At 32.6% G+C, this 26,816-nt stretch overlaps 4 protein-coding genes and 1 long non-coding RNA gene across 6 annotated transcripts in view; 3 read left to right on the forward strand and 2 right to left on the reverse strand.

The window, feature by feature from the left end:
- On the forward strand, positions 5,530-8,838 carry LOC107605627. The gene is made up of 4 exons (XM_016307568.2): positions 5,530-5,813; positions 6,833-7,397; positions 7,474-8,537; positions 8,628-8,838. Exons 1-4 carry the CDS (start codon positions 5,530-5,532, stop codon positions 8,671-8,673), a joined length of 1,959 nt encoding a protein of 652 aa, XP_016163054.2. The 3' UTR covers positions 8,674-8,838.
- LOC107647760 lies at positions 9,864-12,524 on the reverse strand. Its single transcript, XM_016351808.2, has 3 exons — positions 11,829-12,524; positions 10,603-11,630; positions 9,864-10,507 (listed from the first exon to the last, which is right to left on the reverse strand). Exons 1-3 carry the CDS (start codon positions 12,522-12,524, stop codon positions 10,459-10,461), a joined length of 1,773 nt encoding a protein of 590 aa, XP_016207294.1. The 3' UTR covers positions 9,864-10,458.
- Positions 14,409-17,841, forward strand: LOC107605628 (probable carbohydrate esterase At4g34215). Its single transcript, XM_016307569.2, has 3 exons — positions 14,409-14,940; positions 15,162-15,442; positions 17,491-17,841. Exons 1-3 carry the CDS (start codon positions 14,628-14,630, stop codon positions 17,737-17,739), a joined length of 843 nt encoding a protein of 280 aa, XP_016163055.1. The 5' UTR covers positions 14,409-14,627; the 3' UTR covers positions 17,740-17,841.
- Positions 18,195-26,816, reverse strand: part of LOC107605629 (ubiquitin-like protein 5) — an 11,577-nt gene continuing 2,955 nt past the window's right edge. Inside the window, exons 3-5 of one of the 2 annotated variants that reach the window (XM_016307571.2) lie at positions 19,103-19,140; positions 18,645-18,921; positions 18,195-18,396 (exon numbers count right to left, since the gene is read on the reverse strand). In XM_016307571.2, coding sequence (XP_016163057.1) covers positions 18,660-18,881 — 222 coding nt within the window. In that variant the 5' untranslated portion in view covers positions 18,882-18,921; positions 19,103-19,140 and the 3' untranslated portion in view covers positions 18,195-18,396; positions 18,645-18,659. Of the gene's footprint in view, positions 18,397-18,644; positions 18,925-19,102; positions 19,315-26,816 lie in introns of those variants that run through there. The other variant, XM_016307573.2, reaches the window with a different exon arrangement.
- LOC110263651 overlaps positions 19,184-26,816 on the forward strand; it is a 10,603-nt gene continuing 2,970 nt past the window's right edge. The window contains exon 1 of the long non-coding RNA XR_002349545.1: positions 19,184-19,321. This is a non-coding gene — a long non-coding RNA (uncharacterized LOC110263651). The remainder of the gene's footprint in view (positions 19,322-26,816) is intronic.

Raw genomic sequence — 26,816 nt, forward strand, 5'->3', positions numbered from 1 at the left:
AACTGTATTTTTTCTAATAATATTGATCTTATTCCTACTTAGATCCATTGATAAGTGGTCCAAGGTTTTAAATGCTCTCATCTGAACTTAACGAGGGATTTTTGATGCAATAAGAAGAATAAAAATTAACCTATTCACATATGACATACCTACTAATTTTGACATAAAAGTTTCTAAACTTTCATTTTTTTTTTTGTATTCCTCAACTTAAAACTTTTTTTTTGTATTGAAATGGGACTAAAGTCCAAAGAAGAGAAAACTAATTACAAATTGCCATGAAGGAGCCACAAAGTTTTTAGCCCACTTCGCTCCAGGCCCAATCACTTCAACCAATCTAGGACAACCATTTCAGAATGGGACTCTGAGTTCGTGGGAGTTGGAATTTAAAATTTGGGTAGGGTATTTTGGGCTTAGCCCAAGGGAAAATATTTTTTCTCAAAAACAGATTTAATAAAATACAAAAAAAAAAATTTAACATCGTAATGTAAGCCTGTAAGGTATCTGGCACAAGTGAGAAGAGAAAGGAAAAGTAATAAACTTGAGTAGTGAAAATCTGGAGAGAGAGATTTTTATAGTGCCTAAGAAGAATAAAATTAGTTACGACTTTAGCTTGTATTTATAGCTGATTAGAGTGCCAGCTGTCATAATTACCTAAACTAAAACTATAACTAACTTAACTATCTATAAATTTGTCCTTTAAACTCTAATACTTTTATCATGTAGAAAATGTATTCAAACCACCTTGTTCAGCATATTAAGAAAAAAAATGGCACCCACCCAATTCTTGGCATTTAATTGAATTGTACAGCATGAGAAATTAAATATTTTCTTTAGGAAGACAAACAAATATCAAATTAAGGCTTAGTTAGTGAAAAAAACAAAGAATTGAATTAAGAAACTCGATTTGTTGGCTTTATACACAAGCATGCACATTCTGTAATAGTTGTGATTATTATTTTCAGCGGAATGATTATGTTTTCCGCTCTTTAAAAGGTATAAACCATCAGTTATCCAAAGATTAGAAGCCAACGACTAATCCTAGTTATGAAAACTATTGCACACACGTTGTTTGGCTGCCTCTAAATATTGGACTTAAAATAATCCGAACAATTATCACTTGTGTTAGACCTCATGAATGGAGAATGAATAGCTGATTATTACATATATTTTAATCATAAATAAATTAAACCATTTGAGAAGTCCTCCAGTATTTTCAGTAGAAAGCAAACCACACACAAAAATTAGTTTTGCTAGTTCAATCATTCTGTTCTTTTATTTATATACGTAAGAAAAGACCTTGTTATTATCTATTGTTTTTGCATTTTTGCGGCCATAGCTTTGGCTCAACCTGTAGATTCTGATACATAATAAGGATGTACAACAAATACAGAGGATGTGAGAAAGAATGATAAAATTTATGTGGGTTCCGCTAGTTTTTATTTGAATAAAATATTTGTTCACCACCAAACATGTTTAGTCCCTGCATACTATGTAGATTAGTAATCTATATGTGAATATTGGCCTTAGCTCAAACCTTGGTCTAATGTTGTGCTTTACCAGACCATAGTGACTAAACATTTTTATTTGAAGGCACTCATTGGTGCTGAATAAGAAGGGAGGGAGGGGGCATGGAGTCATATTTTTGTTTCTCGTATTTTTTTTTTACTTCTTTTAAAAAAGTTTAAAGAACCAACTACAATTTAAGTCGACTTAAGTCAATTTTTTGTATTTTTAGTTTTGATTCGAAAAATTAAGATAGTGGAAGGTTGTTTTTTCTTTTTTATAATAGACTTCTTGTTTTTTCAACTAGTTAATTATAGTTGACTACCTTCCTATTTTTAATTTAAGTTGAGGGTTAACATATATTGACAAATGTGTTTTGAGCGTCAAAAACTAACATAACGATTATTTCATTCACAGTTTGTATCATTCAAAACAGAAAATATAGAAAAACCTAGCTACTCATACATAATTCCACATCACTACATAATATATGCTATCGTCTTAATTATTTGAACACAAAGGATGTATATTAAGCAACAAAAAAATGGCATCTCCATAAAAAACAATAAAACATACGTGATATATATTTTNAACAGAACAGGGCAGGTGCCCGTGCAAGCAGGCAGGAAGCTGCTTAATACAAAAAAAGAAAATTCCTTTACTTTTGCTTACACTTTAATAACACAACAACACTTGATCAACAAAAAATCATCACCATAATAACAGAGATAGATTTATAGTCGTTTCCTTGATCAATGGATCCTGGAACCAAACCCGTGGTGGTAGTCAAGTGTAGACATCAAATCTTGAATCTTTTACAAAGAATACAAATTAAACCCAATATCATTCGGATAATGACATTATTCCAATTAAAGGGGCCTTTTACAAGTCAAAAATTACGTTTGACACATTTATCCAGTTCTAACACATAGTATATATTACGCCATTAATAGCACATGAAACAAATAACATTAAAAGATCAGTCTCAAGTACTATTATACCATTCAAGGAAGCAGCATGCACAGAAACAATACCTGCAGACTTTGTGTTTGATTCTGTGAGTTTGGAGAAAGAAGGGTTGATATTTATAGCTTTAGTTGACCAATATAATAGTATATTAAAAAATTTTATATTATCTTTTAATTTAAATTATAAGATATTAATAAAACAATAAAAAATATAATGTTAGTTTAGATATAAACATCTTTCACTAGTTTTAAATAGGAATGGCAAATTCTGTATTTGTCGGGGATCAGGGACTTCACAAATATCTGCAAAATTTTTTTCTTTTACTATTATAATTTTTTGGATATATAGCAATTATTATCATCGTCTCCAAAAATATACAGATATACTGGAATAAGTCATATTTAACAAAAAAAAATTTAATTATAAATTAAAAAAATAACTATTTCCCAAAAATAAAATACGACTTATTTCTGTGTACTCTTATGTATTTTGGAGACGATGATAATGCTTATCATTGTTAACTTTTCAAACTCAATTTGATGTATTTAGAGTGGAATTTGTCGGAGAATAAGGTGAATTTGCTCATTTTTATAGAGTTAGCTGTGGAGTGCGCCGAACTTGCCCAAATACAGAAAAAAAAAATGTACATTTCGATAAATAAAGCTCAGAAATGAATTTTGAAAAAATAAATATTTTTTATAATTTATATTAAAAAAAATCCTACAAAAATATGTATATATATATATAGGTGGATAAATTAAAATACTATTTGTATAAATAGATGTAAATCATGTACCTTAAAATATATGTAAATCATGTACTGTTTGATAGCTAGAAATATTTTATTGGATGAAAAATGCTTTCCCTATAAAACTCTATTCTCTCATGACTCTATCTCTATCTTCCTCTAATACTAACAGTGCAGGAAAGAATTACATCTCAGCCACCTATGGTAAGTACCTTTTTCTCTTTGCAATCTACTACTAGTCATTCATCAAATTCTACTACTTTGTCTATGTCTGTTTCAGAATTTGCTACGCTTTCTACACCTCATTCACCTACATCTTCACTTAATTCTATTTTAAGGGAAAAAAAAAAAAAGAAACATGCTTTTTTTTATCCAACCCTGTTTTTACTGTAATTATTGGCTCAACATACTTTACTATTCAGAATAACTTCACATCGAAGAGGATTGAGAAGAGTAATTTGCATCAAGGACTATACATTTTAAAGGCATCATCCCCAACTAATTGCTCAAAGTCGCTGACATCACCAAATCTTTCAAGTTCTGATTCTAGTCATATTTCAATAAATTTGTGCAACTCACAATTGTGGCACACTCGCTTAGGTCATGTTTTATCTAAAATTCTGCATCATTTAAATAATACTCTTTATTTACAAAATAAAGCTAATTGCAGTGGTTGTGAGATATATCCACTTGCGAAATTTCAAAAATTTACTTTTGATTCCCGCAATAATTTATCTTTAAATTTTTTTGATTTTGTTCATTGTAATGTATGGGGACTTTACCAAGTTTCAACTTATAATGGAAAGATTTTTCTTGACTATTGTTGATGATGCCACAAGATTTTGTTGGATTTATTTACTGACTAATAAATCAGATGCTACAACTTGTTTAAAGAATTTATATTTCTTAATAGAAACTCAGTTTAGCATCAAGATTAAGTGTTTCAGGTGGGACAATGCAAAAGAACTTGCTGTTGAGTCTGCAGCAAAATTTTGACTTCTAATAGCTACAAAGTAATATGAAATTGAACACTACTCACAATAATGCACTCGCTATATAATTACTAAAGAGAAAAGGAAATAAAATAAAATAATAATAATAATATGAAAAGAAGATGTGAATGTAGTTGTTATTGTTGATGATTATTGAATTGAAATTCTACAAACGTTTATATAGTGGTTATATGCTATAATTTCAACGGATAGAAATAAAACTTTCCTATAATAACTCTTAGCCTTCCTTTTCTTTCTCCCTCACACCTCTCAAGGCATAAGATTATTGCAGCCCGTGCCTCAAGATCTAATTCTTCTCAATCCTCATCTTTCATTCCTTCTGACTTTTTCTCTTTTCCTGCTAGTGCCTTGTGTAACTTTTGTGATATAAGCAGATTTTTCATCTGCATCCTCTAATAGGAAAAATCATTTTTCCCATTGAATTTCTCGATTTCATATTTGTCTACTTTGACATTACTACTAGTTGAAGCCATTATATTCAAAATTGAATTTTACCACTCAAATAATGAATAATATAACGTTGGCTCTGATACCAATTGTTGAGTCTGCAGCGGAATTTTGACTTTTAATAGCTACAAAGTAATATGAAATTGAATACTACTCACAATAATGCACTTGCTATATAATTACTAAAGAGAAAAGGAAATAAAATAAAATAATAATAATAATATGAAAAGAAGATGTGAATGTAGTTGTTATTGTTGATAATTATTGAATTGAAATTCTACAAACGTTTATATAGTGGTTATATGCTATAATTTCAACGGATAGAAATAAAACTTTCATATAATAACTCTTAGCCTTCCTTTTCTTAGCCTTCATTTTCTTTCTCTCTCCCTCACACTTGCACTCAAAGATTTCTTGAAGCAAAAGGGAGCTCTCTACCAATTTTCTTGTCCATATAGACCATAGCAAAATGCCGTGGTAGAACGAAAACACCAACACCTTCTTAATGTGGCTCGAGCTCTCTACTTTCAAGCTAAACTGCTCGTGTCTTTTTGGGGAGAGTGCATCACCACTGCTGCCTTTCTCATTAATAGAACCCCAAGTCCCTTACTAAACCTGAAGTCTCCATTCGAACTACTATTCAACAAAGCTCCCAACTATGATGGTTTAAGAAATTTTGGTTGTTTAGTCTATGCAGCAACTAATTCGAGTTTCAGAACCAAATTCTGTCTCAGGGCAGTTCCATCAATCTTCCTTGGCTATCCCCTTGGATACAAGGGTTACAAACTATACAACCTTGAGACCAAACAGTTTTTTGTCTCCAGAGATGTGATCTTCCATGAACATGTCATGCCCTTTAGCAATTCCCCACACCTCCAACTCCATAAAGACTTGTTTGCCGATTTTGCCTTACCTACCCCAGCACAAGACCCTACACCCCAAGATTCCTCTCCAATTCCAATGCCTACCCAACGTTCCATGGCACCAGCTACTACTTCCAACATTCCTTCAATTCCACCCCCGCCCCGGAAATCCTCCAGAACCCATCACCTTCCACCATACCTTACTGACTATGTATGCCTTACCAACACGCCCTATCCTCTTATTCTAAGCCGTAAAGAAGAGGTGGCGAGGTATTACGACATCTAAAAGTAAAATATGTACATAAATATAGTTGAAAGAATTTACAATTAGGATCTTTGAAGAAAAAGCTAAGCAAAAGCGAAAACAGAAAATCATGTCATACTCGCAAGGTTAATCGTAAAACGGATAGGAAAGATCGAAAGAAGGCTAAAAACATAATATTCAGAACAGAGTTCCATAATACAGATATCAAGCTCCAGACTCGACCTGCGAAGCTAAGGCCGGCCAAAATATGTAATTATGTATATTTATACAACCCAAAATACAAATCAAACTACAGAATAAATATCTATTTCTCCAAGTCAACCTTTAGGAGGGCCAAAATACAAAATATACATACGGAGATTCTATATACATATATACATAGTCTAAAACATAATATAACAACTCAAAAGACAGTTATTCGCTTGTAAGGATGGTCTCCAAATGCTCAACAAGATGCCTCTCGATCTGCATCTGGAAAACAACAGAAATATGTATAAAATGAAAACCAGAGGTTCTCAGTATGATAAAAGTACCCACGTAGTTAATATATATAAAAAATCTCGAAAAAACTAGAAGCATACCTAGAACTCCGACAATTATAACAGAAAATATATATAGAATGAGGGATAATTATACTATTAATTAATAAGAACACTTGTAAACAAGTTAATCTATGTATAGAAATCGAAAGAGCTGCATATGTTTTATAAGATTCAAAAAGTAATTTTAGTTTTTAATGAAGAGAATAAAATAATAAATTTTTTTATAGATAATTTTGTGTTATTAATAAAAATCTTTTTTCATACTTTATATCTTCATCAATCGTCTTAATGTATTCAAAAATTTATTTGTCTAAAATATATTTTTTGGATTGAATTCATTATTTGTATTCAATAATAATTTTGAATCAAGTTCGAAACACGTCTCAAACAGACTCAATCCAGATTAAAATTATAGTTTTGTGATTAAAATGTAAATTTTATATTTTAATTGATCATTCTAAATATAATTTTTTTTAAATAAGAACCTTCTTCTTAATCTGCAAGTCTCACCTCATAACACTCCATCAAGAACAACCGAAACGCAATCCACGTGGCAAGATCCTGTTCGTTTCGCGACTCGGATATTCAACTGCAGAAGCCCTAGCGGAGCGCCTCCGCAATTTGTTAGAGTCGAAAGGCCTCGTTTTGGAGGTCGTAGATGCTCGGAATTATGATCCCGAAGACCTACCCAAGGAGAACCTCATCCTCCTCGTTGATTCAACTTCGAATTTTTGGTACCAACCTCCCGAACCACCTGAACTACTGGCCTTAGACGACAGCAAAGGAGCAAAGGACTTCGCCAGTTGGCTCATGCATAACGCGGAGAGCTTTGGGATCGGAGCGGTTGTTGTGAAGGCTTGCATATTCACTGCATTTGTCGTGGGCAAAAGGGATGGTAAGAATTTGATGGCTAAGGCCGCCAATCATTTTAGGGATTTGGATCACGTTCAATACTATGATCATCTTGAAGAGTGGTGGGGAAGTGTTGTTGCGACGGTTTCGGGAGATACGGTTGCTGATGGCATGTGCGGGGAATCTGAACCTGAGGTCAGTTTATAACTATGACGTTTTAATTTCTTATCTAATTTTATTCTAAACACTATGATTGTTGTTCTAATTCTAGGATGATGTTGGTTGTTCTGATCCAAAAAGCATATATATGTTGGTGGAAAATGTGGATGTAGTAGATAGAAAAAGAACCTTCAGGCGCAGGATGTTAACTATCACTGAGGCCAACTTTATCAAGCATGGAAGTGTTGATCTTGAAGATGGAGGTCCTGTGACTGCCCAATGGCCTGTTGGAGATGATCTAATAATGGATTCCAACTTACCAACTTTTCAAGGATTTTGTTCCCTTGGTGGCAGCTTGTTCATTGCTGGTGGTATCATGTGTAACAATGGATCAAAATTTGAATTTGAGCTAGAATTGGAACATTTTTTCCCTGCAAAAATGTGGTGCCTCAAGTATGATGGTTCGACCTGGATTTGGAGTTTATGCGGAAGCATGATCGACTACCGAATGAATCCCATAGTAGTCCCATACCATCGCAACTTGTACATCTTTGGGGGTGATACTAAAGATTGGGTTGAAATCTACAATTCACAATCAGAGTCATGGGAAAAAAGGGAAGTGCCTAGGGAAGCGCCCCATGTGGACTTTTGGTCGAGTTCTAAATCTTACTTTTTGTGGGAGGACAGAACAAAGCCTCCTAAGAAAACCCTCATTATGCTTTATGTTTATTATGGTAAGTATCAGGAACTCATCTCATATGACATCGAGGCCAACCTTTGGAGTGGATACCTTCCCTGCGATTTCCCGCCAATTCGTGATTCTTGTCCTAGGAAACTAATTCGTTTGGCATGCAGTAATTATCTCCTCATTGTTGACTCTGCCGCTATGTGGTACATTTATGACTTTTCTAAGAAGAAACTCATGGCAGATGTGCACGTGAATGGATTGGAAAAGCTGACGGGACGGGTTTCGTATGTTTTTTGTTGCCACTACACCAGCGAGGAAAGTCTGATTTATGTCTTCATGGAACCAGATGAAAAGGTTGTTGAGGAATATGGTGGTGATCCTGACTTTGTTCCTTATGCTAGAGTCAAGCTCCAAACAAGTGGTAATTTTTCTACCAAGGTTGAATCCAAGGGTAATCTTAAAGTTGGTCCCTATAGCAAACTCTATATGTAAGCATGAACCTTTCTCTGCTTTCTTTGTTTATAATTACTGTGCTGTTTGAAACTTGCTCACTCAATCCATTGAGCTTCATTGTACAGGTTTGCTGTTGGAGACCAAGACATTGAATTAAAGGGAGGATTGTAGCTTAGTTTTGTGCATCATACTGGTGTGGTGGACATTATATTAATAGGAATATGTTTTCTTGAACAGAGATATTCCTTTATATTCATTGTAGCTTAGGTTTGCGTAGAGATCTTCATTCTGGACTGGTGAGTTTGTTGCATTAGAAACTAATAATTAGAGATTTCTTGCTTTTAAGATCATATAGGAATTTTCTTCAATGTTAAATTAGATATGTACAAATTACAAAAGTTGGCTCTGCTAAGATTTTAGTGGAACAGAGCAATGTGTCCAATTATCCAGGGGGAGAAGGTTGATGTTTTTGTTGGTGCATTTAGACAATCGAATGTAAATTCGCAATACGCCTGGACCAAATGTTGATCCAATATAAAAATTAGTTGATATCATATCACTAATACTAATACTTGTTTCGTTTATGTTAAAAAAAAGGTACGTGCATAAAAAGTAAAAAATCCATTATATATTTCTTAATTAAAAATTTTTTCATTCTCTATTTTTAATAGCCCAAATAATCTTTTTTAAACTCATATTAGTGAATTACCCTGATATGATAAAAGGCTATTACATACTTGTATTTAAATAAAATTCGTAACATTATGTTACATGAAAAAAACATTAAATAATTGATACGAATCATTGTTATTACAATCACACAGATAATGATTACTAACTATATTATATTCAGTTATGTATTCTATATCTAACTATTTTGGTTTATGATAGTGTACAATTGTTCAACAAAATGAAGAATCATAATGCAGATAATTAACACTTCTTTTGTAAGGAATTTTGCAATGCCACCAATCTAGTAGATAAGGAGTATATTAGTCCCCAAATAACGACTAAGAGTTAGTCAAGTAACAATATAGTTGCCTTTGTTTAAATGTTGCAATCCACAAAAATTGCAAACTACAATATCATTTACAACATTTCCACCCTCTCTATTTACCATGGTCTAAATGTGTTTTTTAGGGTTCAATAAGTAAATTTCAAAGATGCACTTGTCTTCAAAACAGAATTATATATAGAGAATTATTGAAACACAAATAGACTTGTAAAAAAAAAGATACAATAAAAATAAGAGAAGTGTAAGACGTAAGACATCAAGATGCTAAATAAGGGAAATATTCTTAGCTTCACTTAATTACTAAAACAAAATTCTTTATGCACTACTTAGAACATTACCTTTGAGATTAAGGGAAAGGTTCCTATCATTTATCAGGGGTTCTAACTCGGGTACATACTTCCCTATAAAAAAAATGTGTTTTATGAATGGTCAATTTAATTAGACAAAAAAATAAATTAAAAAAAAGGTAAAAAAATTACAAAGTATGATACTAATTTCAATACTGCATAGCTCACCCTATCTGCATAATAATTGTGCTTAAAATTGTAAGCATCATTAGCTGTTTCAAGACAATTGGATATGTACAAATTACAAAAGTTGGCTCTGCTAAGATTTTAGTGGGACAGAGCAATGTGTCCAATTATTCCGGGGAGAGAGAAAGTAGATGATGTTTTTGTTGATGCATTTAGACAAATTAGTGTAAATTCCGCGCTACGTCCCCATTAATATCCCACCCTACATAAACCATTACAATTGCCACTAGGGCATGCTGGTTCCCACCTATGAATGCTATGAATATTTTGAGTACTAGCTAACTCTAAAAGTCTCTACATCCTCAATCCTCATCATAAGAGACACAAAAAAGTAACTCAGTCTTAAAACTATGTGATAAGAATAATACATCTACTCTGTTCAAGAAAACATATTCCTAACAGCAACATCTATGCTGCAGTAGTCTTTCCTTTAATGTCTTGGTCTACAGCAGCAAACCTGTCCACAATGGAAAGGGTTATGAATTAATTAAGTTTGAGACATTATAATATAATAATAGAAAGAACAGCGAGAAGAGAAAGGTGCATGCTTACACATTGTACTTCCAATAGGGACCAACTTTAAGATTACCCTTGGATTCAACCTTAGCAGAAAAATTACCATCGGTTTGGAGCTTGACTTTGGCATAAGGAACAATGTTAATATCATAAGTGAATGACTCTTTCTCAATATCCATTTCCTCAAGATCCATTTTATCTGGATCAATGAAGACATAGATCAGACTTTCCTTGCTTGTGTGGTGACAACAGAAAACGTCAGTCACTGTCCCAATCTCATCCAACTCATTCATATGCACAATTGCCACGAGTTTCTTCTTAGACAAATCATAGATGTACCAAATAGTGATAAAGTCAATAATAAGAAGATAATCACTGCAACCCAAACGAACGAGTTTTCTACAACCCCAGTAATGTGGAAAATTGCACTCAATGGGGCTCCAAATGTTGGCATTCAAATCATATGACATGAGCCATTGATTCTCATGATCAACCGAATACACAATGAGGGTTTCCCAGAAAAAGCAAGAGTGAGGCCACAAGTACACACTCTCGGGTACTTCCCTTTTTTCCCAAAATTCTGATTTTGGATGGTAGATATCAACCCATATTCTTCTACCCTGAATGATGCACAACTTGCCATCGTATGGGATTACCATGGGGCAAACCGTTGAGCAGGGGAAGAACATGCTTCTGCATAAACTCCAAATCCAAGCAGAACCATCATACTCGAGGCACCACAGTTTTGTGTCCTCACCAGAAGCCAGTTGCTTCCATCCTCTTTCAATATGATCCAGGTCCCAACCAGCAAAGAATAAACTGAGACCAAGGGAACAAAATCCTTCAAAAAATGGTAATCTAGACTTGCTTGTTGCACCATCTGGAAGACGCCATTGGGCAGTCACAAGACCTACGTCTTCAAGATCAACAGTGCCATTCTTCATGAAGTTGGCCTCACTGATAGTTAGCATCCGGCGCCTGGAGGTTGTACTATCTCCATCACCCAGATTTTCCACCAACATATATATGCGTTTTGGATCACAACAACCAGCATGATCCTGGAACTAAGAAAACATTCATAATATTTAGGACAAAACTAGATCACCATAAGTTTAGAACAATTATCTATCAATCAGAAAGCTTTTCAGCAGTGTAAGCATTCATAAGAAATAGATTAGTGGTTGACTTGACGAGGTAGGATTTGAAACAAAAAAATATATATACATTTGATATATAAAGGATAAGAGCATGCGGAAATCTACCTCGGGTTCAGATTGCTCGCACTCGTCATCAGCAACGGTATCCCCGAGAACTGCACCTTTCAAAACCGCAACAACCCCTTGCCACCAGTTGTCAAAATCAAAAGCAGCGTCGAATTTCGCAGCCTGACCAAAATCCCTAATGCGATTGGCGGCCTTAGCCATCAAATTCTTGCCACCTTCAGAAACACTACTGCCTACTCCAAACACACTGAAACTGCAAGCGTTCACAACAAAAACCCCACTCCCAAAGTTCTCCGCGTTATCCTGGATCCAACTGCGGAAGTCCTCCGCTCCGTAAGTTTCGTAGCTGGATCCCAGAGCTAGTTTCCAATGTTCCGAATTTGAAGCAACGAGGAGGACGATGTTCTCTTTGGGTAGCTCTTCGGGCTCATAATTCCGTGCATCTACCAACTCTAGATACACGCAATTACGGAAGTGCATTCCCGAGGCTAAAAACTCGTAGAGGCGCTTCGCAAACGCTTCTGAGGTTCCAATCTGGGAGACGAATAGGATCTTCCCACATGTATTGCGTTTCGGTTGTTCTTGATGGAGTGTTATGATGTTCTCTTTGTGGGGGCAGAGGTGAGACTTGTAGATTAAGAAGATGGATGCGGCCGTGACTGTGGCGGCGGCCACACTGGACAGGATAGCGGATACCCATATATCCGCCGGTAACGAAGACAACCAAAGGGGCATTATTGGCTATAAGCTCAATTTTGTTGCAGCCGTCGAAGAAGGTGGCACTAGCAACGTACTGGTTATTAAACCGTTGGTAGGAGCGGCAAAATGGGTTGCGCACTAATCCACTAAATCTGCTACAAAAGACGGATTCTGTTAGGATTTGGAATTCGCAAAATTAAAAAAAATTATATAACTTATTAATTTTTAGTTATTAATTTTATTTATTTTATTTTACAATTTCGTATATTTGTTCCCAAGATGACAACATTTGACAAGAGCACAAAGGAACCCGTTAACCAGGCTATCCACTGTAATCGGGACCGCATCCGCGGGTCTCGTGTCAAAGCACCAACGCGGAAGAATCCGATTTCAGCCGCTGGGTGCAAGGCAAGAATATATGTGAAATTTGATAAGGAGAAGCAAGAGTGGCTTTTCTTAGGGGTGGCAAAACGGGACGAGTTGGGGCGGACCGGCCCGCTTTGCCACCCCTAATCACGGGTTTACTGGTCCAACCGTGATTCAATCAGAAAAAAACGTTTTAGAATAAAATAATAATTAAATTATAGAATAGCTCTCATCAAGACAATCAATAAATCATCAGTTTTTTAGTCTCTTGGAAGACCAAGAAACAAACCACCGGTGCCCGCTAATCCACTGAAGCAGAATATCGTGCATTTGTTAATACAAATGGATATTAAATGTGTTACAATTTTTACGTATCTCATCTCTTCTATCGGCCCACCAATTTTATATTGTGATAATCAGAGTACTCTTCATATTGCTACTAAACCAGTTTTTTATGAGCAGACCAAACATTTAGAGGTTTATTGTCACTTGTTTCGACAAAATGTTCAAGCTGGAGTGATGAAACATCTTCCCATTCCCTCTTCTGGGCAGCTAGTTGACATCTTCACCAAGCCTTTATTTTCTCAACCATTCCATCTTAATTTGAATAAGTTTGGTGTTCTTGACAAGCTTGTGGGGCGTATTAAACCACTCTTCCACATTAGCTCATGACAACAATAAAGAAGTCTCACGGTCTACAAATTTAACCCAACATAGGATACACAAATTTAATTATAATTTTACTCTTTATTATTATCTTATCTTTAATTTATTTATCCTTATCTTATCTTTATTTGCTTTTATTTTTTATAGGTCAACACTTTATATATATTTAATTTTACTTTCATAGTTTACAATTTCAATCAATTAACAATCAATAAAATTTCTTCATCTTTTCTTTTCTTTCTTTATTCTTTCTCAATTTTATTATCTTTGCATACTTTTTATGTACTCTTTCCGTTTTATTATTCTGGCCATAATAATTAATTAATACCACATTTTGCTTAATTTTTTTTCCAAAAAAAAAAAATAGGAATTGATATAAGTAATTGTCATAGTTATAGTCTCGGTGACATTGTACCCACCTCACTCTATGTAAGTTTAAGTATTATTTTCTTTGTTGTGAACTTAGATAGCAACACTCAAGTTAAAATCCACCAAAATTTTTTACTTTAATGCATTACAAAAACCCTTGTTTGAAATAGTAGCAATTGAAAATAGAGCGCATTCATCACTATGCTTTCTTTCATTTTTACACGACCTCAACATTCATGATATATTATTCTCAGTTGGAAAAGTATGAGGAGCTAATGGAATATTTGTACAATGTGTACAATGGAAGATTAGAGAGTATTAGAGATGGAAAAGTATGAGGAGCCAATGGAATATTTATACAATGTGTACAATGGAAGTTTAGAGAGTATTAGAAATATAATCATTAGTGTTACCTTTTTTCATCAGCTGAAATTTTTGGGATGAGTGGTATCATGACATTGTATTAAAGCTCTGAATCCGAAAAGTCAAGAGTTGGATACTTGATTAATCCAAAATTTAAAATGTTCCCATCCCCTAATGTGTCTAAACGATGCCACATCAATTCAATCAATGATCATTGCCTACCTTGCCCCCAATACATGGATTCTTCCAACATAGTTCACCACACCCACATGCACAAAACTCAAAAAGTCAATAAGAAAAGCAAATCATTAATTTCCGCACTCTATCTTCATTTAATATAAAGTCCATTTTGGTGTGTGCCATATTATTGCCACCATGGACAACTCCATGCCTATGTTATCATGTTTGTTATTCTTGTTTTTGCAATGTGGCTTCTCTTCTTCAAACATGGACATCTTCATCCTTGCCGGACAAAGCAACATGGCTGGTCGTGGCGGCGTCAAAAACGGGAGGTTTTGGGACGGTAATGTCCCACCAGAGTGCCGGTCCAACCCTTCTATCTTGCGACTAAGTGCGAGTCTACAATGGGAAGAGGCCCATGAGCCTCTCCATTTAGACATCGACCTTGGCAAGACTTGTGGGGTTGGACCGGGTCTGGCGTTCGCAAACGAAGTTCTCAGGATCAAAGGTAAAAATACCTTAAAAACATATAATATTTTTTACTTTAATTTATTCGACAAGTGTTTTAGAACAGAAAATGCATAAAAAAAAAATTGTCTCTTTTCCTATTTCTAAAGTCTAAACAAATATGTTATTTATTGTCTCTATATTTCTGTTTTGAGATAATTAGCTAACAGAATCATAGGATAGAATGCACATTTAATTTCTAATATATATGTATATTAACAGGTGAGAGTGTTAATATGGTGATGGGTTTGGTGCCTTGTGCAAAGGGAGGGACTAAGATTGGGGAATGGAGTAAAGGGACAAGTTTGTACAATGAATTGGTGAGAAGGGCAATTGAGTCAGTGAAGGGTAATAGTGGAAGAACAATTAGGGCACTTTTGTGGTATCAAGGTGAGAGTGACACTGTTAGAGAAGAGGATGCTGAAGGTTATAGCCATAACATGGAGAAATTTATTATGGACCTTCGTTCTGATCTTCATCTTCCAAATCTTCTTGTTATCCAGGTTTGCCTATTTCTTTTTTCTTTTTTTTTTACCAAAAATAGAAGACTCGAACTCGCAATCTCTTAAATGAGTATGAAAAGACTATGCCATTTGAGATATAATTCATTAGCTTTCTTCTTTTTTCTCTCTTGTTATCTTATCTTATTCAATAAAATAACACAGATTTTTTTTTTAATATACTTAATTTTTTTATTTTATACAACCTTTAAAGATGATTTTAATAATCTAAATTATGATCATATATAATATAAATACATATTTACATATGTATGTTTTTATTTTAGTTGTTGTATGTGCCAAACGGTTCTTTGTGTTTGTACTTATTTGGAATGGATTTTTTTTAATTCTTTTTCAATTAATTTTTATTTCAAATTTGTGGCCGTTCATGTAATTCCAAAAGACTTAGAAATGGCAATTGGCATCCAGCTCTAATTCAATAAATTGGCCCACTCATCAACTTGTATGAATTATCATCCTTTCTATTTTTGAACTAAAAACATCAATACAGTTTCCACAATAAAAGAAGTGTAGTAGTGTACATTTGAAGGCGCACCATATTTAAATCACTTACTAAATTCAAAGTCGACAAAAATAGAAAAAGTAAAATAGTGTGGGAATGACGTCTGTATCTAAATTACTATATTATTATTCTTCTTTCAAAAATTTAAAAAGTTGGCTCAATTTATTTAAAATTTTGCAATATAATATAATAGTTTAGTCAAACAAGAAGTTCAAATGTTCCTTTGTTTAATGTGTGGGACAAAACAAAGAAAGAAAGCTTTTTTTTTTTACGAAATTTATATTGTCATATTTTGTAACTCTTCCATCCTGGTTCAATAAATAATGCTTCTTTTAAAAATTTGAGTAATTACCAAATCACAAATCAGTTTTAAGGATTTTAAAAGCGGATATTTTAGTCTCAAAAAAAAATTAATACACCGATTAATTTTTAAGGTTTTATTTCAACAGACAAATCAGTCTCTAGTTCATTTTCTGGCAAAGTAATTATCTAGATTAGTCTTCAAGGATTTTAAAAGTAGATATTTTAGTCCATAAAAAAAAATAATACACAAATCAATACTCAACGTTTTTTTGTCAGATATAACAGTCCATAATCCATTTTATTTTTACTATATGTCGAATTTTATTATTATTAACTTAACTTTATGTATCAACGATGACACTAGCATATTAATATACTATTTTTGTTAGAAACAAGGAAGGTGAATAATGATACTTTAAAATTTAAATTAAAATATTTCTTTTATTACAAACATATTTTTTAAAATAGGACATCTTTTGATTATATTAAATACAAAAATATTAAATAATTTCAACCTTAAATTTTTTATATAATAATCTCTAATAATTTTATTGAATATTATTATTATTATTAGTTAGTTACTAATAATAATAATTTTATTTTACTTTTTTTTAGACAGAGAACTATTATGTCTAACAGAGAAAAATGTCAGGGATTGATCTGTGTATTAATTTTTTTGAGGGATTAAAACGTCCACTTTTAAAATCTTTGGGGGCACTGATATGGGTAATTACTCTGTCGAAAAATAAACTACGAACTGATTTGTCTGCCGAAGTAAAACTTAGGGATTGAGTATTAATTTTTCTTGGGGACTAAAATGTCCACTTATAAAATTCTTGGAGACCGATTTGGATAATTATTCTAAAAATTTTGTATTATGTGAGCGTTCTATTAACATTCACTTTTAGATATTTTAACTTAAATTAAATAAATTATAATGCCATCTGAAACATGATTAAATGCACAAATTGAAAAGCTATGATTATTGCTTGAGAGTAAAGCTAAAGAAATATACAGAATACTACATTCGTTTTAAAGTAATGGTCATTTTTCCCTTTTTGATACATAATCAATCTATTTTGCATATAAGGACATTGATGTTTTAATGTATAAAAAATTAAAATAATAATCTTTTTAAAAAGGTGAAATATATATAATAATGTTTAAGAAATGAAATTAATGAATGAAGGAGATGGCATGTAAAAATGTTAATTAATGTATGCAGGTAGCACTTGCATCAGGGGAAGGAAAATACATTGAGAAAGTGAGAAAGGGTCAATTAGGGTTGAAGCTTCCAAATGTGAAGTGTGTTGATGCAAAGGGTTTGCCCCTCAAAACAGATAAACTTCACCTTACTACAGTCTCTCAAGTTCACTTAGGAATGCGTTTGGCTCATGCCTATATTGCTTCCACCACTCATCATCATCATCATCAATTTATTAATCACTCACTCACAAGTTATGTAACTAGTTAATTAAATCAGGAATTTCGGATAAGAGTAAAATATATATTTTTTATATACAAAATTTTTGTTCATTTTTTTAAGTTCTCAATCAAGGGCCTTCTATTTCTACATTTTTTTTTGTCATCCGAACCTTGACTGGAACCCTAAAAAATTATTTCTACTGCCCCAGCAACTGCCAATGGCCATAGAAGGATAGCAAGGCCAGCAAAATCTAACAAAATCTGAGACATCCCTGCTCAGTAACGAACCCCACAGCAGAATCAACAGAAAACCTAACTACATAACAATTTAAAGCATGCACAACAGAACCATATATCGGGAAGCAACCATTGAATAAGAAACTACTGATTATTTACAGGCCACAGAACTATCTTTTCTTTCTCAGTTATGAAGAATGTTAGAAGAACAATACCTCAAAAGATTGTCTAATCAAACAAAAATTGTAATTAAGCACACTATGCAAGGAAGATAAGAAGGGGAGGTTTCAATTAATATGAATCCAACAAGAACACGTCAATATGTTATATAACAAATTGTTCCAACAGCAAATTAAACCCAATATCATTTGGGTATGTACATTATTCCAATCAAAGGGGTCTTTAAAAAGTCAAAAAGTTACATTTCACAGATTTATCCAGTTACCAGCACATACGCCATTAATAGCACCTGAAACAAACAACAGCAAAAGATCAGTCTCGAGTACTATTATACCATTCAAGGAAATATCAAGCACAGAAACAATAACATGAGCACATAAATTGGGCAATTCCTTAAGGAAATAGCCTTTACTAGTGATGAACAAAATTATGAATCCACAATGCTCAACAAAGGTAAATTTTAACAAGCCAATTGTTAAATAAACGCAAAACCATGGGAACCTTAAAATAAACAACAACAGGGAAGAAAGAAGAAACCTTTGAAGAGGGATTTTAGTTGTAGTAGAGCTCGAGGCCCATGCCGTCGTGGATCTCGTAATCTTTGAGGGTGATGTGATCCTTGTAGATGGTGTACCACTTCTGAATGCGAATCTTGTCAGCCCTCGTTCCTGTCTGAGCTGCAACCAGCTTCTTCAGGTCTCCGATGGTATCGTCATCGTTGCATTTCACGCGGACCTTCTTCCCCAATCGATCGTTCAGAACCACCTCGATCATCTTCTCAGAAATTCCCAGAAATTCAGAAATTATAACACTCCTACTGTAATTAACAAAGAATCAGAATAAAAAAATTATAACATAAACACATAAATCACAGAATCCTCAAAGATTGAATCACATAAATCATAAAAATCAGAATCATCATCAGAAATATAAATTATAATTAACCTAACTCTATACATTATAACAAATGCTTCAAAATCAAAGAACTGACTTACCCGACAGAGAATAGGGGCAGACCAGCGAAGCCCGGCGATTTACCCGCGAAGGCCGGCGAAGACGCGACGACCGGCGAAGATGCGACGAGGAGAAGACGCTCTGACGCGACCGTGCGAGGAATTTTGTCACTGAGGTCTAGAGTGACCGTGCGTGTGTTAGTGAATGGTGAGAGGAAAGGCTGAGGGAAAGCTTTTGAATTTTTGTCACTGACGTGGAGGGTTAACTCAATCTCATATATCTTATATAGGGGTGCACAGACCCGGCCCGGCCCGAACACTTTAAGGACTAATTTGATGTGATTTTATCTGGTTTAGGGTCGGGTACGGGTCTCAAAAATAGACCCGGTCATTATTTCGGGTCGGGTCCGGGCCATAGCTCGGGTCGCCCGAAGTTGGCCCGGTCATCATACACAATTAATATTTTGTGTTATTAGTGATGGATCATGACTATTTTTATGTGGAATTTAAGTATTGTAAACCTTAATATTTTGTGTTATTAGTCATTATAAGACTATAAATTAATGTTTTATGTTTAGAATGCATAAGACTTTAGACTAATACATAAGATTATGTTATTTGTATTGATTTAAATATTTGGTATTATTAGACAATATTAGTATTGATTGTGGTTATGCTTTAGTATTGATTGTGGTTATGCTTTAATTTTGAAGAAGGGTTGGTTCTTGTTATATTTTTCTAAGTGAATTTTACCATGTTAACTAATGGTTGGAGTCTTGGAAATTCGGATATTTTTACATGCTAGCTTACAAGAAGGTATCAACGTAATGTAATATTAACGGCCCGGTTTTACCCGATTTTCACCCGGTATAATTGTGGCCCGAAAGTGTATTGATTTCATCGGGTTTAGGGTCGGGTTCGGGTCTAATAAATAGACCCGGTGTATATTTCAAGCCGGATCTGAATCACATCAAACCCGGCTTCACCCGGCCCGGTATAATTGTGGCCCGAAAGTGTATTGATTTCATCGGGTTTAGGGTCGGGTTCGGGTCTAATAAATAGACCCGGTGTATATTTCAAGCCGGATCTGAATCACATCAAACCCGATTTCACCCGGCCATGTGCACCCCTAATCTTATATAGACTAGTGCAGCTGACACGGAAACAATAAAAGATATATTAAAAGATAGGAAGCTTATCACCTACTTTTTTTTCTTATCAGTCGGATACACACAAAAAACTTCCAAAAAATACAATAATCCTAGTTTTTTCCGTTTAAGTTTATTTTCTTTTTTCTTTTTCTAATGTAATATACTAGTAGATTAAATAATTTATAATTATATGATGGTAAAATGATACACGTATAACCATTTAAACAATAGTAATACATTTTTTTATTTTTTCTTCTTTACGTCTTTATTCTCAATTTTTTAAATGATAATTATAAGGAAATAGTATTCGTATAATTAATTATAAGTTTATAACGTGTATCGTTAATTTGTTAAAAACATTTTAACATTTTATTAGTTTGCTTTCTTTTCAATTTTACATGGGAATGATTAAACATGTGAAACAAAATTAAGACATTATCACACTTATGTTTAACTTTTATTAATTAACGGAAATTATATATTCTAATATCATATATAACTTAGTCAAAGTATATGAACTGTATTTTTTTTATTAAAATTACATTGTCTTCATTGATAAAAAATGGTTTTAATTTTATTTTAAATAATTTTTCAAACTTATATATCTAACAATTAAATATTTAATACAAGATTTCAAACAACTTAACAAATAGCCCGATTTTCACAGTTTAATTTAAATATAATTTTCAGCCATAAAACATTTTTTTATATGCAACAAATTATAGAATTTTTTTTAAACAACATAAAAAAATCATTATTTTCAAAAACAAATTATTCCAACTTTAAATAACAAAATAAGTTTTTTTTTTAACTTCACTAAGTTTGCTGCATCCCCTCCGTCCACCTAACTCAGCTAGGATAATCAATAATTCCAAAAAGTGAATATTTGTCTAATGGTTATGTCACACTCGTAGTCACATAGTCGATACCTAAATCAAAAAACATAAACTATTTTCAAAATCTCAACTATAATACAAAAAATACAAAAATAAGAATGACAATAACTACAACATACCTTTTTGTAACACAAAATATTATCTACTTTAGATGGATATCAGTAGTAAATTCTTTTTATTCTTTTCGTCTATTGTTGACCAATAGCATTTAATATTAAATTCTTCAATGCGGTTAAACTGCAGTGGTAAATCAAATGTTAGGGACATGTAATAATTTTAAATTTTAATCCATTTGAACTGTTTTGGGCTTATAATACACATTTAAATTGATAATTTAAATTTAAATTTGAGAAAGAACACAAGTGATTTAAATTTAAAAATTTATCATTATAATACACATTTATATAAACTTTTTAAATTGAATATCAATTGTCAAAAGTTGAATAAAAAATTATTATAGGATCAAATTTAATAATTTAATAGGACAAATAAATATAATTATTATGTACTACAACAACAACAACAAAGCTTTGTCCTACTAAGTGGGGTCGGCTTCATGAATCAAACGACGCCATTGTGCTCTGTCATGTATCATGTCTACAGAGAGACCGTTTACATGTAGATCTCGTTTGACCACCTCATGGATGGTCTTCTTAGGTCTTCCTCTGCCTTTCGCCATTTGTCCATCTTCCATCTCATCCACCCTCCTGACTGGATGTTCTATCGGTCTTCTTCTCACATATCCAAACCACCTGAGACGCGATTCAACCATCTTTTCCACAATGGATGCTACTCCAACTCTCTCCCTTATATCTTCATTCCTTATTTTATCCAATCGCGTATGACCACCCATCCATCTCAACATCTTCATATAATTATTATGTACTATTCAAAAAAAATTTAAATTGTAATAAGAACACTTATCCCATTATAATATAAATAGATCTGTTCCTGATTTAACATTAATATAATTTTTTTACTTTTTATTTTTTAATAGTAAGATATTTAATATTCAGTGTTTTTTGTTTGTATTTATTAAAATCATTCAATATATTTATTTTATTAAATCACTTGATTTATTTTCAGTTAATAAAATTTAATGATTCACAAAAATAATATTTTTAATATGGACAAAGTCAAACTCATTATAATTAATTATACAATTGTTTGACTCAAATAAAATATTAATATAAAAGACGTAAAATCGCGTAAAACTAAAATATTTTTGAATAATCTCAAATAAAAACAATGTAACATATAACAATTAGAATAAGACTCTGACAATGATAAAATTTAAACTTAAGATCTCGTATATTTTATCTAAATTTTTTACTATAAAAGTATTATTAGTATTATTAGTATTTTATTTTATTTGTATGGAAAGAAGAATTCAAAGTATGAAAAAGACTAAAAACTGGTGGAAGAAGTAGAAGAATCTCATAACAGGGAGCATGACAGAATAATAGTTCATTCAGGCAGTTAAGACTTCAACTGTATTCAGTTAGAGTCTGTTAGAGATTGCTATTATGAGTGTCAGGCTGGACTTCAGTTAGTTAGTCTTAGTCTGTTAGCTTAGCTTTCCCAATCAATTAGTTAAACACCCCTTCCAACTGTCCTTGTGTATATATAGACTACAATGTAAAGAATGAATGAATCGAATCACTAATACAACAGAACAGAAAATTCACTCAATTTTTCTCTCTTCTTTCTCTCCTTCTTCTCTATTAAGGCATGATACCTTTCCAGTGTATAATATAACAAATAACTTTTATATTTAAATGTAAAAACATAACTTTAAAGCAATTTTAAACCTGTATTTAATTATGTGTAAAGCAATTTTATACATGCATTTAATTACGAACGTCACATCATAAAAAACAACTATTATTTCGTTGATAATGGTCATCCAAAAGAACATATATGTGGTTGCATGATTGTGTAAAATATTTTACACTGTGAGAGCATAAAAAATTAAACTATATTTTATTGGTTTAATTATTCTGTCGATCTCTATAATTTTATTGAATTTTTAATTAAGTCCCAATACTATTTTTTCTTTTCAATTGAGTCATTATACCATATCAGATTTTATAATTAAGTCCTTATCGTGACAAAAATACTATAATTAACATAATATTCTGTTAAACAAAATGAATATGCCTAATACTTGACTTAATATTTTGCATAATTTAATAGAATATTCTATTAACTTCAACGTTTTTGTCATGGTAAGAACTTAGTTATAAAACTAGTATTTTTACCCATAATGTTATTATGGGAATATAAATCTTTTGAAATTACGTCGACTTTGTCTTGATATTATATGTTCCGATCAGGAACTTATCCTTCCAAGTATAGCTCGTTGTCACCCAAGAGACTCCCTCTGAAAGATCCTTGAGCGAATTGTGTACTCTCCAAAGGCTTGACCCGTGCGTTAGACCTGCAAAAAGGATTTCGATACTCAAATCAGTAATCAATCAACTAATCTTTGTAAATACTCTTTAGAGTTCTTGCTTGAGAGTGAATAGAATTGAATGCCTCTATCACCCTATTCGGTCTGTATATATTGTTACATAATGGCAACCGTTGTGTGCCTGTAAAGCCTGAGATATGTGTCGGCATTGCGAAAGTGCGCATACTCGAGATTAGTTATTTTAATAGGGCGAAATGATTTGAATTTCAAAGTTAGTTCCGATGTGTAGCGTTATATATTTGAGCTATTCGGTTACGGATCACAACTCCCAAACTTATCTTGCTAGTTGTTTATACTCGGAGCAAGTTGGGCTTAGTTTTTGGACGCTATACCTCATGATGGTTGTGAGCTTGTCCTGGTACCCTCCAAGCTCAACACGCGAACGTGTTGGCAAGTTTGGGTCTTTAAGGCACGTAATTTAAACAGATATAAAGAGATCGCACTAGTTATATATGTAAGAATAAGAATAAACTACAAGCTGGATGCTGTGAAGAAAGATGACCGTACAGGATAGATACTGTGAAGGAAGATGACCGTGATAGTGAGAGACCTAATGAAATTTATTTATTGGTATATCTTAGTTAATAATATCAATCTCGTTAGATAATCAACACGGGGTTAGTCAATAATAAACCAACAAATATTTTTAAATTGCATTCTAAACTAATTAATTATCATTAATTAGTAATTATTTATTTTTTTAAATATATACTTAATTATTATTAATTAAAATTGTTTAAAATTAGATTATTAGGAGTTGTTTACATTTACTTTTTCTAATAATATTGACCTTATTCCTACTTGGATCCATTGATAAGTGGTCCAAAATTTTAAATGCTCTCATCTAAACTTCATAAGGGATTTTTGATGCAATAAGAAGAAAAAAACATTAACCTATTCACATACCTACTAATTTTGACATAAAAATTCCTAAACTTCCAAGTTTTTTTTTTGTATCCCTCAACTTCCAACTTATTTGCCATGAAGGAGCCACAAAGTTTTTATCCAACTTTGCTCCAGGCCCAATCAAATAACCATTTCAAAATGGGACTTTGAGTTTGTGCGAGTTGAAATTTAAAATTTGGGTAGAGTATTTTGGGCTTAGTCCAAGGCAAAATATTTTTTTCTCAAGAACAGATTTAATAAATACCAAAAAAATAAAATTTAACATGTGGTGTAAGGTATCTAGCACAAGTGAGAAGAGAAAGGAAAAGTAATAAACTTGAATAGGAGAGAGAGATATTTATATAAACTCTAATACTTTATAATGTAAAATAGAAAAGCTCTGCATATAAGCACAAGCCATTAGGGCTTGTATGCTTTACAAGTTAATTAACGAATAAACTCAAAAAACGCGATGCAAAGTTTACGTTCTTCTTCTTCTTCTTCTTTCTCTTCCTCTTCTTCTTTTCTTTCGTTTCTTGCCTTTTCTTTCTCCTCCTTCTTCTTCTTCTTCTTGCTGCACGTTCTTCTTCCTCTTTCTCTTCATCATCATCTTCTTCTTCTTCTTTTCTTTCGTTTCTTGCTTTCTCTTTCTCGTTCCTCTTCTTCTATTTCATTTCTTGCCTTCTCTTTCTCCTTCTTCTTCTCATTGCTGCACGTTCTTCTTCCTCTTTCTGTTATTCTTCTTCATTTACGTGCTTTTCTCTCTGTTTTCTTTATTCGTTATTCTCGATTTCTATTGTTTTTTGACATCAAGCTCTGAAATTATTTTTGAAGAAGAAAAAACAGCAGAAGATGAGGAGGAGAAAGAGAAAGAGTTCTGAAATATGCATAAGGTGTACTTCAACGAATTTTGGGTGTATTTCTTAAATTCTTTGGGTGTATTCTTATAATCTTTTGGGTGTATTTCTATAATCGTTTAGGTGAATTCCTGTAACCGTTTGAGTGTATTTCTGTAATCCTTTGAGTGTATTTCTGTAATCGATTGGATGTAATTTTGAAGTTCTATTATCTTCAAATTTGGCAAGAAAATTGTTTTCATGGAGGAAGAAGAAGAGTCGTTCATAATACATGGTGAGTAGCGCGCTTTGAAAACAGGAAGTTGTTGAATAACGTGCATTTTATTTACTATTGAATGTGGAAGTGTGTAATGCGTTAATTAAGTGTAATGCGTGTGTTTTATTGGACTTGTAAGACTTGTAAACTAAAAAGACTTGTATGTTGTATGTGTAGCATACCTCAATGAAAAAAAAAATTGTATTCAAACCACCTTGTTCAGCATATTAAGAAAAAAAAATGGCACCCTGGCATTTAATTGAATTGTTCAGTATGAGAAATTAAATATTTTCTTTAGGAAGACAAACAAATATCAAATTAAGGCTTAGTTAGTGAAAAAAACAGAATTTAATTAAGAAACTCAATTTGTTGGCTTTATACACAAGTATGTACATTTTGTAATAGTTGTGATTGTTATTTTTCAGCGGAATGATTATGTTTTCCGCTCTTTAAAAGGTATAAACCATCATTTATCCAAAGATCAGAAGCCAACGAACTAATCCTAGTTATGAAAACTATTGCACACACGTTGTTTTGCTGCCTCCAAAGATTGGACTTAAAATAATCCAAACAATTATCACTTGTGTTAGACCTCATGAATGGAGAATGAATAGCTGATTATTACATATATTTTAATCATAAATCAATTAAACCATTTAAAAAGTCCTCCAGTGTTTCAGTAGAAAGCAAACCACACACATAAACTAGTTTTGGGAGCTCAATCATTCTGTTTTTTATTTATATACATAAGAAAAAATCTTGTTATTATCTATTGTATTTGCATTTCTGAGGCCATAGCTTTGGCTCAACCTGTAGATTCTGATACATAATAAGGATGTACAAAAAATACAAAGAAGGTGAGAGATAATAATAAAATTTACGTGCGTTCGGCTAGTTTTTATTAGTCGCTGTATACCATGTAGATTAGTAATCTATATGTGAATATTGGCCTTAGCTCAAACCTTCCTCTAATCCTGTGCTCTACCAGACCATAGTGACTAAACATTTTTATTTGAAGGCACTCATTGGTGCTGAATAAGAGGGGGCGCATGGGCCATGTTTTTGTTTCTCGTGGTTTCTTTTTTCGGTTTTTTTTTTTAATTTAGAGAACTAACTACGATCTAAGTCAACATAAGTAAATTTTGTGTATTTTTAGTTTTAAAATTCAAAAAATTAAGATAGTAAAAAGTTTTTTTTATAATAGATTTTTTATTTTTCAATTAATTAGCTCTAATTGA

This window comes from Arachis ipaensis, chromosome B06 (genome assembly GCF_000816755.2).
Source record: "Arachis ipaensis cultivar K30076 chromosome B06, Araip1.1, whole genome shotgun sequence".
NCBI lineage: Eukaryota > Viridiplantae > Streptophyta > Magnoliopsida > Fabales > Fabaceae > Arachis > Arachis ipaensis.

Excerpts from the sequence above, each read along its gene's own strand:
- LOC107605627 (XM_016307568.2), top strand. The coding sequence starts at position 5,530 with ATGCCCTTTAGCAATTCCCCACACCTCCAACTCCATAAAGACTTGTTT. Across the intron at positions 5,814-6,832 it reads CGTAAAGAAGAGGTGGCGAG|AACCTTCTTCTTAATCTGCA; the intron begins GTATTACGACAT and ends TTTTTAAATAAG. Across the intron at positions 8,538-8,627 it reads CCCTATAGCAAACTCTATAT|GTTTGCTGTTGGAGACCAAG; the intron begins GTAAGCATGAAC and ends TTCATTGTACAG.
- LOC107647760 (XM_016351808.2), bottom strand. The coding sequence starts at position 12,524 with ATGCCCCTTTGGTTGTCTTCGTTACCGGCGGATATATGGGTATCCGCT. Across the intron at positions 11,631-11,828 it reads GCGAGCAATCTGAACCCGAG|TTCCAGGATCATGCTGGTTG; the intron begins GTAGATTTCCGC and ends ATGTTTTCTTAG. Across the intron at positions 10,508-10,602 it reads CCCTATTGGAAGTACAATGT|GTTTGCTGCTGTAGACCAAG; the intron begins GTAAGCATGCAC and ends CATTGTGGACAG.
- LOC107605628 (XM_016307569.2), top strand. The coding sequence starts at position 14,628 with ATGGACAACTCCATGCCTATGTTATCATGTTTGTTATTCTTGTTTTTG. Across the intron at positions 14,941-15,161 it reads CGAAGTTCTCAGGATCAAAG|GTGAGAGTGTTAATATGGTG; the intron begins GTAAAAATACCT and ends GTATATTAACAG. Across the intron at positions 15,443-17,490 it reads CAAATCTTCTTGTTATCCAG|GTAGCACTTGCATCAGGGGA; the intron begins GTTTGCCTATTT and ends TAATGTATGCAG.